The sequence below is a fragment of the Diceros bicornis genome, chromosome 5 (assembly GCF_020826845.1).
Source record: "Diceros bicornis minor isolate mBicDic1 chromosome 5, mDicBic1.mat.cur, whole genome shotgun sequence".
Classification (NCBI taxonomy): domain Eukaryota; kingdom Metazoa; phylum Chordata; class Mammalia; order Perissodactyla; family Rhinocerotidae; genus Diceros; species Diceros bicornis.
This window is the reverse complement of record NC_080744.1, coordinates 68,417,876-68,432,101: the sequence shown is the minus strand read 5'-3', so window position 1 is coordinate 68,432,101 and position 14,226 is coordinate 68,417,876. Positions and strand designations below refer to the sequence as shown.

At 57.1% G+C, this 14,226-nt stretch overlaps 1 protein-coding gene across 1 annotated transcript; it reads right to left on the bottom strand.

Annotated features, from left to right (window-relative positions):
- Positions 1–10,300: 10,300 nt before the first annotated feature.
- CIMAP1C (ciliary microtubule associated protein 1C) lies at positions 10,301–13,526 on the bottom strand. Its single transcript, XM_058540476.1, has 4 exons — positions 13,406–13,526; positions 12,484–12,594; positions 11,455–11,568; positions 10,301–10,834 (listed from the first exon to the last, which is right to left on the bottom strand). Exons 1-4 carry the CDS (start codon positions 13,524–13,526, stop codon positions 10,353–10,355), a joined length of 828 nt encoding a protein of 275 aa, XP_058396459.1. The 3' UTR covers positions 10,301–10,352.
- Positions 13,527–14,226: the final 700 nt, after the last annotated feature.

The following is a 14,226-nucleotide window of genomic DNA, read 5'->3' as shown; positions in this document are numbered from 1 at the left end:
GGGAACAACGGGCCAGGCCAGCCTCCTCTCAGAGTCTCAGGGCCCACCCAGAGGCAGGGTCAGCACCCCCAACTTTACAGACCAGCAGCCAAGGCTCAGAGAGTTTGAGTGGCCTGGGCAGGGTCACACAGCATTGTCACTAGGCCGGGGTTCCTCCCCCCACATCTCTAGGTGGGGTGATTCCCTCCTGACCAGGGAAAGTGGCAGAATTGGGCTGTCTCTCCCAGTCTCCAGATCTTTCTTTTTATATCTTTACTTAAGGTCTGTCCCATCCTGGCTCTGATTCTAGATTCTTCTCTGTGCCTCTGGGCCTGTCTGGCTCTCACTGGTTCAGTCTCAGTCTCTCTCACGTCTTTCTCTGTCTCTTTCTTAGTGTCTCTCCATCTCTCTCATCTCTGCTGCCTGAGTCTGTCTGTGTCACTCCACCCCCATCTCCCCTTTCTCCTGACTCACGTCCTGTCTGTCCCTCAGGACAGAATTCCTGTCCTCGGCCACCCTGTCTCCCTGACTTTGTCTCAGGACCAAGATCAGGGCAGGGATCGGGGGAGCTGTTCCGGTGTCCAGGAGGGGCCTCCTTGGGCCGGCGTGTCTCCCTCCACCCTGGCCCTGTGAAAAGAAAGCCCTCACGGCCCCTGAGCCGACGGAGCCACAGAACAGAAGTGGGGCTGAGGGCGGGAGGTGCGGGGGGCAGATTTCCCCTCAGCGGAAGCAAGTGAAAGAGGGTGAGCTGCCCGTCCCCAGAGCTATGCAAAGGGGGCTCTGCTAGGAGACTTCTGCATCAGCCCAACCACTTGACCTTGAAGGGCCCATCTGGCTTGGGGATTGGGGCTGGGTGATGGGGTCCCTGCGTCTGCCCTGAGCTGACAGGGTTAATGCCCTGGGCCCTGAGGGCCTCTTGCCCCTGCTCCTACCCCCTCTTCACATTCACCCCTCCAGCTGCCCCTCTTCCTCTGTCTCTCTCTTTCCATCCCTCCATCCCCCTCTCCCTCTGTCGGGAATGATAAGAATTAATTAAATGTGTCCTCAGCTCCTGTCTCCCCACGTCCGCCAGGGAATTAACCAGCCTCAGCACCTCGGGCCTTGTCAGATTCCAGGAAAAACGTAACGCCTGTGCGCTCTGGTGCCGGCGTGCGTGCGTCTAGGTGCCCCTGCACACAGAGGTGCACACGCAGGGCCCCAGGGGCACTTGTGCTTCTGCGTGTTCCTGCGTGTCTGGTCTGCAGGTTCAGTGATGTGCACACATTGGGGACAGTTCCCGAGTCTGGAGACACGGCAGGATGTTTGAGTGAACACGCACACGAGTCTCTTGGCGTGGCTGTGTCTACATTCCGCGTGGGCACCTGCCTGCGTGCATGGTACGTCTTCGCACTGAAGTCCACCTCTGCCTGTGCACACATCCCTGTGGACTCCGTGTGCCCGTACAGGGTGTGTGGGTGGTGTGCGTCACCGTGCCAGTCTGTTTGGATATAGACATACACGTCTCTGTGCTCCGCGTGTGTTTGTGTGCACACATCTTGTGTGCACATCTAACAGTGCGCGTGCACTGGTGTATGAGCGTGTCTGTGCACACGTGTGCCATGCGTGTACACAGATGTGTGTGTGTGCTGTGTACACACACCCTGGCCGCCCCACGCACACAGCTGCTTCCTGGCTCCCCAAGAGCCGGCATTCCTGTCCCCAGCAAGAGCCATTGTGCCACATCTCTGGGGTGACGAAGGTGGCAGTAGTGGCAGTAGGGGGCAGGATCCCGAAGGTAGGAAGGTGGAAGGGGGCAGGGGAAGGCACTCGCTAATGAGGCCACCTTCCTTGCCAACCTGGGAGCTGGTGCCACTAATTATCGTCTCAGTAAGCAGCTCCCCAGGGAAGGGCTGCTGCCGGAGCCCTGCTCTCTCCCTCCCCTGGGACCCCTTTCCCCACCTCCTCCCAGTCCTGAGATGCTGCAGGAGCCCTGGGCCCCAAGAAGGGCAGACAGAGCGGTGGGGGCGAGGGGGCAGTGCCTAGTCCCACCAGGAGACCCAGGATGCCCACCTGCCTGCCTGTCAGCCTGCTGCCAGGAAGCCCACCTTTCAACACCCTCCTCTGTGATAGGGCACGGTCTCCAAAAGGCCTCTGGAGATCCAAATGTGCATCTGGCAGAAGGAAGGCCCATACCCCCTGACCAGTCCCTCCACAGACAATGAGTTTGCTTCTGTAAAATGAACACTAGGCTGGGAGACAGGTGGACTGGCTGATAATCTCAGTGCTGTGTGACCTTGGGCAAGTTCCTCTACCTCTCTGGGCCTTGGGTTTCCTTGTCAGTAAAATAGGGGAAGAGGACTAGAGCCACTTTTTTCAAAGAATGGTGTATGCATCACTGGTGAGACTCAAGACTGTTTTAGATAGAATACAGAGATGGGCATCTGCTATTTTTAACTGTATTTATTTTCATGTATATATTCTCACATATATATGTATTTAACCAGCACATCAGACCCCTGATTTCACACATATTGCTTCAGACAATGCTAAAACACACATTTAAATTGTAAAAGTGAGCCAGTTTAAAGAAAAATGTGAAGTAAAGAAGAGTAAAGGCGGGGTCCGGCCCAGTGGTGCAGTGGTTAAGTGCGTGTGCTCCACCTCAGCGGCCCGGGGTTTGCAGGCTCGGATCCGGGCGTGCACCGACACACCGCTTGTCAAGCCATGCTGTGGCGGCGTCCCATATAAAGTAGAGGAAGAAGGGCACGGATGTTAGCCCAGGGCTAATCTTCCTCAAGAAAAAAAGAGGAGGTTGGCATCAGATGTCAGCTCAGGGCTGGTCTTCCTCACAAAAAAAAAAAAAGAGTAAAGGCGAGCGTCTGAGTTTGACAAAAGTCCTGGAGGAAGCTGACAAATGGCGGCAGCCTTGGGCCAGAGGGCCTCGGAGGCCTTTCCCTTTCTGAGGTCAGTGGGTTCAGGGCCCCAGACCCCCTGGAATGAGAGAGACACAGACTCGGCCCTGGTTCCCACCTTGTCCTCATCATTATCAAGATAGACTGTCCCGTGGGATGGCAGGAGAGGTTGCTATGGGGTAAGTGGGACTGTCCCTCCCAGCCATAGGCCCCCACAAGCTCTCAGAGGACACAGAAAGTGTGCACACATGACCCCAGGGATGATTGAAGCCACATCAGGCACAGAACTGGCCCAGACTGAAGGCAGAGGTTGCAGGGTCTGGGCAGAGACGGCTCAGACTGGGCCTGAGGTCCTGAGGGCTCAGCGGTCACACCTCTCATGGAGCCTTGGGAGGGGGCTGTCGAGACCCCAGGCCCCTGAATAAGCTATTCCACCTGTTCTGCCCAGGGAGGAGCAGCCTGTGCCACAGCCCCAAACGTCTCTGTCCTCAAGAGCCGGGTGTGAATCACAGGAATTTACAGCCCAGCCTGGAGTGGGATTTATGAATCTGCCTCGAGCAGGCCGGCGGGGAGTGGCCGCCTGTCAGCCCCCCATTGCCGCTGATTGACGAGGCTGTTTCCTGAGAAGAACAACTCCCCTCTGTGGCAGGCAGCAGAGGGAAAGGCTCCCAGGCCCAAGGGCCAGCCCACCACCCCAACCTGTCCCCGACCTGGACCCCTCTCCGGCCCTCACAGCCCGTGCCTCCCCATGACCCCCAGCCCTGCACGCTGACGCCCAAGCAGCTGCACCTGAGGGACCCAGCTCCCCAGTCAGAGCTCCACCCTCCAGACCCTTCCCCGTGCCCGTCACAACGGACCCCTCCCAGGGCCCAAGGCTGGACATGCCACATTCCAGAATGGATCTCTGAGGAAATCCAGAACACACACGCACACATTTCACAGGTGAGGAACCAGAGGTCCAGAGAGGATGGGCCTTGCCAGAAGTCCCACAGTGGTGTGGCCAAGACCTGAGCCCACGAGACCCTGGACTAGTCACTTCAGTGTCTGGTCAGAGCTGATTGTCGGATGGGCACAGGGGACAGTTTTCACCTCCAGTAAGGGCTCCTCTTCAGAGAATGGACGGACCCGGGTTTGAATCTCTGCTTTACCACTTTGTGTCTGAAAGTCACAACCTCTCTGTGCCTGTTTCCTAATCTGAAAAATGGGGCTCAAAATCCCGACCTCCCAGGGTCGTTGTGAAGTTCAAGTGGTATAATGCAGGTAAAGTCCCAGGACAGAGCTGGGCCCCTGGCAGGTGCTCCCTAGGTGGTGAAGATGCTTCGTGATCATCCCTGATGTCTCAAGGGGTCCCACCACCTGGTTTGCTAAGGGAAGGGGGTGCAGTTTAGGGCAGGGGAGCAGGAGGAGCAAGGACAGGATGTATGTGGGGCTGCAGGGCAGGAGTGAGGCCACTTCCTGCTGGAGGAAATCCTGGAAGGTTCCCTGGAGGAAGTGGCTTCAAGCAGAGGATACGGAGCTCCACCTCTCTTGCTCTGAGACCACTTGGGGGCTTCCTTAGCAGCACAGGGCCAAGGGGAAGCACTCTGCCCTGAAAGCCAATCCCAGCCCCAGCCCCAGCCCCAGCTCCTGCTCTGAGTGACCTGGGAGTGAGTCTTTCCTCTCCCTGGATCTCTGCATAACCGAACCAGAGAGGACCAGACAGCACTCTCTGGAGGCCTCTTCTGGCTTGACCCTTATGGGAGCCATCAGACCCATCTCATGCAGTACCCAAATCTTGCCACTGGATGGCAGCAGGGAGCGAAACTGGGGTCCAGCCCCCTTCCAGCTGCGCAGGCTGCGGCTACTGCAGGCCAGTCCCTCCCACTGTACCGGGTGCTCTTTGCTCACCAACACTCTCCCCTCACCAGCTGGCTCTCTAGGGAACCAGAGCTGGAGGACCACCCGCATCCAGACATTTGATTCTCCCCACAGCCCTGCAGAGCAGCCAACATTCTCTCCACTTTTCAGATTGGGAGACTGAGGACCAGAGAGGGGAGGATTTGTTCAAGATCAACACGTCATGGCAGAGCTAAGTCTCTTTCCCAGCCCCCAGCCCCCTAGCGGAGGCTGTGTGAAGGGAGGATTGGAGTCAGACAGACTTGGGCCGGAATCCTGGTGCCCCAGCCCTGGCTGTGTCACTGGGCAGGTCACCCACCCTCTCTGACCCTCAGCTTATGTAAGTGCCAGGCCCATAACAGGTGCTGAACGCATGAAGCCACTGCTTTGTTTCTGGTAGACCTTGCACTCCACGAGAGAAGACACATGTCTATCTTACTCACCTGGGTGTCCCCAGAGCCTGGAGTGGCTGGGTGTCCAGAGAATAGTAGCTGCCTGGCACTCAATAATGAGGTGTCCCCTCCTCAAGTCCCTTCCACCATCCCAGATCAACCCTTTCATTTTTCTCCCCTTGGCAGCCCTGCCTGGTGCCCACGCCCAGGCGGCTGCGGTAGCGGCTCTGCTAACTGGGCTCACCGTTCCCATCTCCCCAGGCCCTTTTCTCTGTCCCTGCCTCTCCCTCAGCTCCCCCTGCACTACACGCTGTTTACGAGACAAGGAGGGCAGTTTCTTCTTTCTCTCTTTTGTCTTCCTTCCTCCCTGAAGGGAAATGTGCTTCCACTCTCCCAGGAAGAGAGGAAGGCTCCGGAAAAGAAAAAGCAAACAAAGGGCAGTGGGCCCGGCCCCCCCACGGGCCACCGCACAGGGTCCTCCTCTTGTCGGAGCCTCCAGGAGCCGCTGGAGTGTTTTGGGGGTGATTGAAAATGTCGATCTTTATTCTGGAGGATAAACAGGGCAGAGGGACGCGGGGAGCAAGAGGGAGAGCAAGAGAGAAGGGAGAGCCGGAGGGAGGCAGCCTTAGAGGGGAGGAGAGCCAGACGGGAGAGCGTGGGCACGGAGAGGAGGGAGGGGAGAAGCCGGGAGGAACGGGATGGCGGGCAGCCTCTGCCTCCAGGGAGCCAGGGATGCAGCTTCTGACCCCCACCAGGAATCCGGGGGGGTATGCCCTCCAACCAGCTCCCCCACCCCCGCGAGGCCCAGGACCAAGGAGCAGGAGAGCTGGCAGCCCTGGCGGTGGGGGCTGGGCATCTCTGAGTGCCGTGGGGCAGGGAGAAGGGATCTGGCTTGTCTTCGTGGGCCACAGCTCCCAACCAAGTGCACCCTGTCCAGAGGCAGGATGCTAGCCAGCAGCTCCTCTGACCCCAGGGTTGGGAATGACACCCCAGCTCCTTCCTGAGCACAGACCCTCCCCACCTCCCCTCCCACAGCCCACCCCCTCTGCACCTGTGCACGTGCGGGGAGGGGAGGCCGACATTCTCATGGTTTGTCTACCGTACCTCTCCAGGGCAGTGGGGGACGTGGGTGAGCCTGAGTGGACGTGGGTATGTGCATGAGATAAAGCAGTGCCTGGAGAGAGAGGAGTGTGTACGTGAGGTAGTAAAAGGCATGTGTAGTGTGTGGTGTGGTGCCTGTGTGCATGTGCAGTGTCTGAGTCTATGCCTCTCCCTGTACGTGTAGTATAAGGTATGTGTTTGAATGTGTCTGGTATCAGGGGTGTGTGTGTGTAGAGTAAGGTGTGGTGTCTGTGTGTTTGTGTATGTGTGGTACCTGTGTGCGCATGTGAGTACACACTGTAGGGAGTGCCCGTGTCTTTTTTCCATGTATATGTGGGTAAGGGACATGTGTTTGTGCCCAACCCCTACCTGTGTGCCTGTGTATTGTACATCAGTGTGTCCCTGCACACAGGTCCCGTCTTTTGCTCCTGGCCCAGGATCACTGTCCCCCTAGCTCCTGGCAGCCAGAGTGACAATTTGCTCTCAGGGTCTGTCCAGCAACAACAGAATGACAAAGACCAGCCCACCCACCCCCAGCCAGTGCCCAGGAGGATCATGTGACTGTAGTTTTACCACCAAGGCCTGGTGGAGGTGACCCACGGAGCCCAGGCATCTCCCTGCCCCTGAGGAGAGGGAGGGAGCTCCAGTGGGCCCCCTGCCCTGCACTGAGCCTCATCTACCCTCCAAGTCTGCTCATGGCTGGAGAGAGCTGCTTCTTGTCCTCCCACCGAGCCACCCCTGAACTCCCAGAGGGCAGGGCTGCGACTTCACCATCTTCCAGTGCTCCCAGGCGTAGCCAGAGCCTGGCATAGGGCAGGAGCTCAGCACATGTTTGTTGAATGAATGAATGGTCATGTCTGTGTGATCACGTGCCAGGCCCCAGGGCCTAAGTACCTGAGGGCACAGAATTAAGTCCTATAAGAATTAAACCAGGCGGCCAGCCCGGTAGTGTGGTGGTTAAGTTCGCGCACTCTGCTCTGTCGGCCCAGGGTTCGCAAGTTCAGATCCCAGGCACAGACCTGGGCACCACTTATCAAGCCATGCTGTGGCAGGCGTCCCACATATAAAGTAGAGGAGGATGGGCATGGATGCTAGCCCAGGGCCAATCTTCCTCAGCAAAAAGAGGAAGATTGGCAACAGATGTTAGCTCAGGGCTAATCTTCCTCACCAAAAATAAAAAACAAAGAAGAATTGAACCAGGGTTTCCTGCCGGGTCAAGCTTGGCCCCCTGAGTTGTTCAGAAGGGGCAGCAGGGTCAGCACTCAGCCAGGCCTGAGAGGTCATGCCCGCCAACCTTCTGCAGGTCACCTACCTCTGTGCACCAACACAGAGAGGCAAGGCCGAGAGACGGGGACTGCTTCGTCAAAAGGTTGATCCCAAGCTAAACGACCCTGTCATTTTGTGGGCTGAGACACAAGGAAAGCCCCATTCATCTTCCCTGGAGGCTGCATCCCCTTCTTGGCGGGTGCTGTCTCTCTCCCAAACATTTTCATCCCCAAAGAGTCATTCTGAACACTCCAGCCTCCTACTCTCCCTCCTTTAGGACCACAGAGCCTCCCCAAGGGTTAGTTCTAGCTCTAGGGCTAACCTCCATTCCCTACCCACATCTGGTGGCAACTGGGGCCAGGCTGAGGGTCTGTCACAGACTGAGCTATGGAGGCAAAAACTAAGATTTAGTCCTAATATAAGTCAAGGATCTCACCCCAGACTGAGCCCCGATCCTGGTCACACACTGAGTCCTGAACCTGGTCACATACTGAGCCCTGACCCTGCTCACACATTAGGTCCTGACTCTGCTCACACACTGAGCCTCGACCCTGCCCACACACTGAATTCTGACCCTGCTCCCACACTGAGTCCTGATTCTGCTCACACACTGAGCCCCGACCCTGCTCACACACTGAATTCTGACCCTGCTAACACACTGAGTCCTAACCCTGATCACAGACTGAGCCCCGATCCTGCTCACACACTGAGTCCTGACCCTGCTCACCCTCTGAGCCCTGACCCTGCTCACACATTAAGCCCCGACCTTGGTCACAGACTGAGCCTGGATCTTTATTTAGAGACAGGCCATTAATTCATCATATGGCCAAAGTTATTTCTCTGGCCTGGGCCTCAGTTTCCTCATGTTTCTAATGGAGGGGCTCAGGATGAGCTAGGCACTAAATCAGAAAACCCCTGTTCAGAGGGTGGTCTGAAGTTCCCCTGACCTGTGACGCAGTAGAGCATCAGCTGCTGCCACTTGCTAGCCCCCACCCCCGCCCACCGCCTTCAGCCCAAGCATCACTAATTTTTGCAGCCATTGTGATAAATGGCATTGTCGGCAAAATGACATCTTTCTAATCTGCCGCAAGACAGATGGGTCCCCAAGCTCACTGGCACTCTCGAGCCTGCCCAGGCCAGCTTTGCTGAGCAGTGGGGGGAGTAGGACAGACACAGGACCCCAGGTCTGGGGCGTGGCATGGGATGGGGGAGGGAATTTTGGGCTCAGAGTCAGGTATGACCCTGCTGGGGTTTTCTACAAGCCCCTTTTTAAAATACTCAGTTCTTGTGTTTTTTAATATTCCAAAGATAATCTCTGCTCCTTTCTGTCCAAAGTTAGTTCTTCAGTTCAATTTTCTTTTTAATTAAAACCTGAATATCACTCAAATTCTCAAGGATGAGCCATCAGACACTGGTTTGAGTGGCCTTTTCTTCTTGCCTCCCTCCGCTCTCTGGGCAGTGGCTACAGAAGAACGTGCTTCTGCCTGAGCCATGGGGTCTGGGGGATATTCCGCCTCCTCTCCTCCTTCCCTAAGCCCCTCTCGCTCCACACTTCTGCCTTCCATCCTGCCGTCAGCCGGAGGCTGCAGAGCGGGGGTAGAAGTCTGCTCACACCTCCTATGACCCAGGAAGCTGGGAGGGGGCTGGTCCCAGGGTGGGGGCAAGTCAGCATGGGGGATCGGAATACCAAGAATTGATGAAGGGCAAATACAGCCCCAGAGACCCCAGCACCACCCCCAGAGAGCTGCAGGAGCATTGGCACTTGTCTGCCCAAAAGCAGCCAAGCCAAAATGGGTGGGGGCTGTGGGCCCGGGCCTGGGCTCACGAGCGATGCAACACTGCCCCCTCCTGGCTAGTTTGTGGCTCCTCCTCTAACGGGCACCGCAGGGGTAAGCTGCTGAGGCTGGGGACACATAAGCAACTCTCCAAAGACAGCAGGTGACATGCAGACCCTCCTCCCAGCAGCCCGCACGGCCCCTTTGCCTCCTCCCTGATTGCAGCCTCCAGGTTCTGCCCACCCTGTCCAACCTCTCACTGCCCAAAGACTCTTCTGAGAATACTGTGCCTTATCTAGCCCCATCACTGAGAACAAAGCCTGTCCCCTCCAAGCTGCCCACGATCAGGTCCCCTCATCAGCCAGCTTCCTGCAGCCCAGGATCCTGTCGCTCTGAGCCTCCCCCAGTTCCCTGCCCATGCACCCTTTGGTCCCACCTGCATGCCCTTGCCGTCATCTTTACCTCCACCAAGAGTACCCTCCCCTCTACACACTGTTTCTGCTCGGCCTCTTGGGTCCCCCACAGGAAAACTCCCCTCTCCTCCCATCCCAAACCAGAATGACCCCTCCGTCCTCTGCCTGCACCCACTTGGGTACTGACCACTGTCGGGGATCAGAGTCACACAGTTCTGGAACTGGAGGGAAATTGGACATCCTCTGGGCCTACCCCCCACCCCAACTGTCCAAAGGGCAACCCTGAGGCCCAGAGAGGGGCGGGAGCTGCACAGGGCACATGGCACATTAGTGGCAGAGTCAGGACTAGAACTCAGCTCTGCCCAGAGCTCCTTGGAGGACACACAGCTGCCTCCCCTGGTGAGCCAGAACAGAATTTCTACCAGCAGGGACCCCTACGATGCCTCCCAGTATCCCAGTCCCTCACCCAGGGCAGGGCTCAAAGGAAGTAGCTGTGAGTGTTTGCAAAACGAAGGAATAAATAAATGAAAATATTTATCTAATGCCTCCTGTGTGCTGGACACAGCAGGCACCAGCTCTGCTACTTGAAACCTTAATAAGTTGCTCAATTTGGTATAGAAAAATAACCTCTGTGGGGAGGGGCGTGCTCCAGGAGGGGCCTCAGTCGTGAACATCAATGACCAGTGGGCACAGGTTGGGGGAGTGCTTGATGCCCATGGAGAAAGCCGGTGTGCGGGGCTTGTGCACTGTGACCCGCTGGATGTCGTGGGAGCCAGGGCCAGGCCGCGGCATGTGATCCATCGGGTAGGCGAAGCGCTTGGCCATGCTGTAGACGGGGCTGCGGTTCTGGTAGACGGACGGCTCAGGCCGGGCATGCGTGGCCGGCCCAGGGCCTCCTGCCACGTTCTCCTTATAGAACCAGTTCTTGTTTGCAGAAGCCAGACTATAGCAAGGAGCAGCTCGGTGGATGGGGTTGTTAGGCCCCAGCAAGCGTGGCAGCTGGTACTGGTTGGGGGCCGGATTGGGGTCCATGACTCTGTATGGGCATCGGTAGCCAAAAGTGTGCTGGGGGGCCCTGCGTTCCCCAGGTGGGCGGGTCTTCTCCAAGCAGTAGTGGCAGGAAGCTGGAGTGGGGCTCAGGCCTGAAAGCAAGTAAATGGAAGGGAGGGGTCTCAGGGCGAGGGCCAGGCCACATCTCCTGGTGTCCGATTTGTGGGTCCAGGTAGGGAGCCAAGGTCTTGCTGAGCCTGACGTGACTTTACCATAAGCCCCTCAGCATCGAGCAGGGACATCATGACTCCTGTATGGGTCTATGGGCAGGGGATGGGATTTGGGTCATCTTGACATCAAGATTGTGACACTGTTGTCATAAAAACCACAAGTGTCATCAAATATCACGCTTGGGCCGGCAACCTTCTGACATTGTCCCTGTGACAGCACCAAGAAAACATCCTGAAATCACTACAGTCCATGAGCTCATTAGCATGACAATTTCGCTGCCATGACATGAGCTCTGGGACATTTTTATCATCACGTCACCCGGCAACATACTTGCATAACATTGGCTTCAAGACATAAGTCCTGTGACACAGACATGGTGATGTCAGCATGGTGACATCGGTGTCTTGATGTGACATTGTAGGGAGTCGCCAGCATCCGCAGACACACCTGGAGGGGAAGTCCTGACCCTTTGCGCTGCTCAGGTCCTGAGGGTGGACCCCCATCCTCCCATCTCCCAGCCCCCCTCCCCATCCCATCTTACGCAGGTTAGAGATGCGCTCCTGCATGGGGACCTGTGGGCAGCTGGACATTCCAAACCGAGTTATTTTGGGATCCAAGAAATAGCAAGGCCCAGGGCTGCATATGTCCATAATCCCTGCAGGGCAGCCAACGAGAGGCCCAGTCAGCCCCAGAGGCCGCCTCCAGGGCAAGCCAGGCTTGCTCCAGGCGAGATTCCCTCCCCCAAGAGAGGAACAAGGGCTCCCTTCCGATTCCCTGGGTTCTTGGGTGTTTCAGGACCCTGATCTCCTCATCTGTGAAATGGGGCTTTTAATCTCTGACCTGACATCCTCAAGAACCTGCTCAGAGGAACAGATAAAATAACAGCCACACAGCAGCCTGGGCAGCCCTACCAACAGGGGTGGGTGCCAAGGGGTAATAATAGGCACAGTGGCTCTTGTTAGTGTTCAGCGGGGGCCGGGCCAGGCTGGGGAAAGGTATGTCACCCAGGGAGGGCCCTAGCAGACACTCTAGATCTCAGACCCCCAGATACATACCTCCACCCCTGCCCAGCCTCTCCTCTCACCAGCCTTGGCCAGCAGCCCCAGGTCTCCTGTGGCCTTGTGATCCCACCCTTCCAGAGGATTCTAAGCTACCCGGGAAGCTTTGGGGGCCCCCACCCCCACCACATTCCCTCCACTCCAGCTATTCCTGCCCAGCCACTGTGGCAAGTGAACCCCTGGCAGCCAGAGCTGAAGGGCCCAGCCAAAGATCAGACAGAAAGGAGACCCTGCACTGTCAGCTGGATAGCCACAGTGTCCCTTCAAAGCTCCCTTGGGAGGTCCAGCTGGGAGATGCCCACAGAGTTGCCTTCAGAGGGGGTGGGTCACTTGGGCCTTCCTGCTGCCTTCTTCTAGACCCACTGGGCCACCTGGGTGTCCCTCTCAAGGCAGACCTGGGTTCCCGGGGGACCTGCAGCTACAGAGAATGTCTCCCTGCTTCTCACTGCCGCCCCAGCCATCCAACAATAGTAACCCCACGCCCAGAGGTGATGGGCGTGGTGAGCACTCACGCTTCTCCGAGTGCCGGGTGTGCAGCGTGTAGGCTGGCTCCTGGAACATGGAGACGTCATGGCCTGTGTAGCCCGTGCAGGATGGCCGGAGGTACTTGGCAGGTCCCGGACCTGTGAGGACAGATAAGGCAGCCCTCAGCCTAGGCCCACGGGATCAGAGGCAGGGAAGCCCCAAAATACAGTGCGCCATGAGAACATCGGGGTCTTTGCTCCCACTCATGTCACACTGCCACAAATGCCACCATCAAGCTGCTTCCTTTGGGGAAAGGCAGTGTTCCCAGAAAAAATCGCAATTTCTCTTGGACAGACAATGCATAGTAAGAAAGGTAATAGTTACAGTTAACTGAGAACTTATTCTCTGCCAAGTACTATACTAAGTATTTCACGTGGATGAGTTCAGTTAAGCCTCCCGACAACTCTGAAAGACAGCCACTATTGTTTTTCTCCTCTCACAGATGAGAAAATTGAGGCTTGGAAATATCAATCTGCCTGAAGTCACACAAGCTGGTAATGTGACAATTCTGAGACAATCAGCCAACAGAGCCCAAACATTACACCATCTTCCACGTAGAGCAACGGTCGGTCAGTCATTAAACACGTAGTAAGAATTAGTTTGTCTGCTTTCAGTTGAGAGTAAGATTCAAGGGAAGTGAACAAAGCTACAGCCGGGCTCAAGCCTCCACTGAATCCCAGGCCTTTTTCCAAAACTAGCCTCTCTTCATGCCCCTCCCTCTCCTACCACCCTGAAAATTCCCAGCAGCTAATACTGCCTGAGAGGTTCAGCTTAGAGGTACAGACCCTCTGCAGGCTTCAAGGAGAGTCCGCAGGGGCTTTGCAGGAGCAGGGCTGAAAGGCTGGGACACCTTCAGCAGCCCGGCAGAGAGAGGTGCGGGCCCAAGGTCAGGGCGGGGGCTGCTCTCACCTTTGAGCATCGCCATAATCACAGGGATCTGCTTTACCTCCTGCCATGAGGGCACCTGCACCTTCTCCTCCGGGTGCTGCCCATAGAACACAGAGTTCCCAGCCCCCTTGGGCAGTTTCATGGCTGGGGCCGAGGAGGGGCCAATAGCAGAGATCTAAGAGACAGGCAAGGAGCTGGGCCTGTGTGGGGCCTGCTCCAGGTGCCCCGCCCAAGCCCCGGTGTCCACTGTCTCTCCCCCACTGCAGGGGCTGCGTGGGGGCTGGGAAGGAGGCTGGTCCTCCGGCCTGAGCAGTGAGGCCGTCTGGGGTGCAGCCAGCTGCAGGGCCCAGCAGGCTGGAGCTGGGGGTGACGTCACCAAAGAACTTGGACTGTGAAACACAGAATGTTTATTTCCCCCAGTTGCCGTGGCACCTGAACTATGGCGAAGAAATTCTACACTGGCAGCTCAGCTGTGGAACCCTGAGAACTCAGCCCTACTGCCCCCTAAATAGCCTGAGGGTCCCCAGGACCCTGAGTCAGGGAAGGGAAAGGGAGAGGTGAGGTGCCAGAGCCTGCTCTTCTTTCCCGGTGGGCGCCCTGAGGTTGGAGAAGGGATCGGACAGAGAGGGCGGATCACCAGTGAAGGGTTCCTGCAGCCCGCACAGCCCCCTGGGGTGACCCTCTACCTCCACCCCTCCCACCTATCCCCCAGATTCTGGACATGCCCTCCCTTCTATCAAAGTCTGGTTTTCCTTGGGAAAGAATCAAGCGAATTATTTCGCACTAAGGTGCCACTGTCTGACAGCTTCCCAGACGGACGCCCACCCCGGCACACGGGATCC

Excerpts from the sequence above, each read along its gene's own strand:
- CIMAP1C (XM_058540476.1), bottom strand. The coding sequence starts at position 13,526 with ATGAAACTGCCCAAGGGGGCTGGGAACTCTGTGTTCTATGGGCAGCAC. Across the intron at positions 11,569-12,483 it reads CACCCGGCACTCGGAGAAGC|GGATTATGGACATATGCAGC; the intron begins GTGAGTGCTCAC and ends GCTGCCCTGCAG. Across the intron at positions 10,835-11,454 it reads GGAGCGCATCTCTAACCTGC|GCCTGAGCCCCACTCCAGCT; the intron begins GTAAGATGGGAT and ends ACTTGCTTTCAG.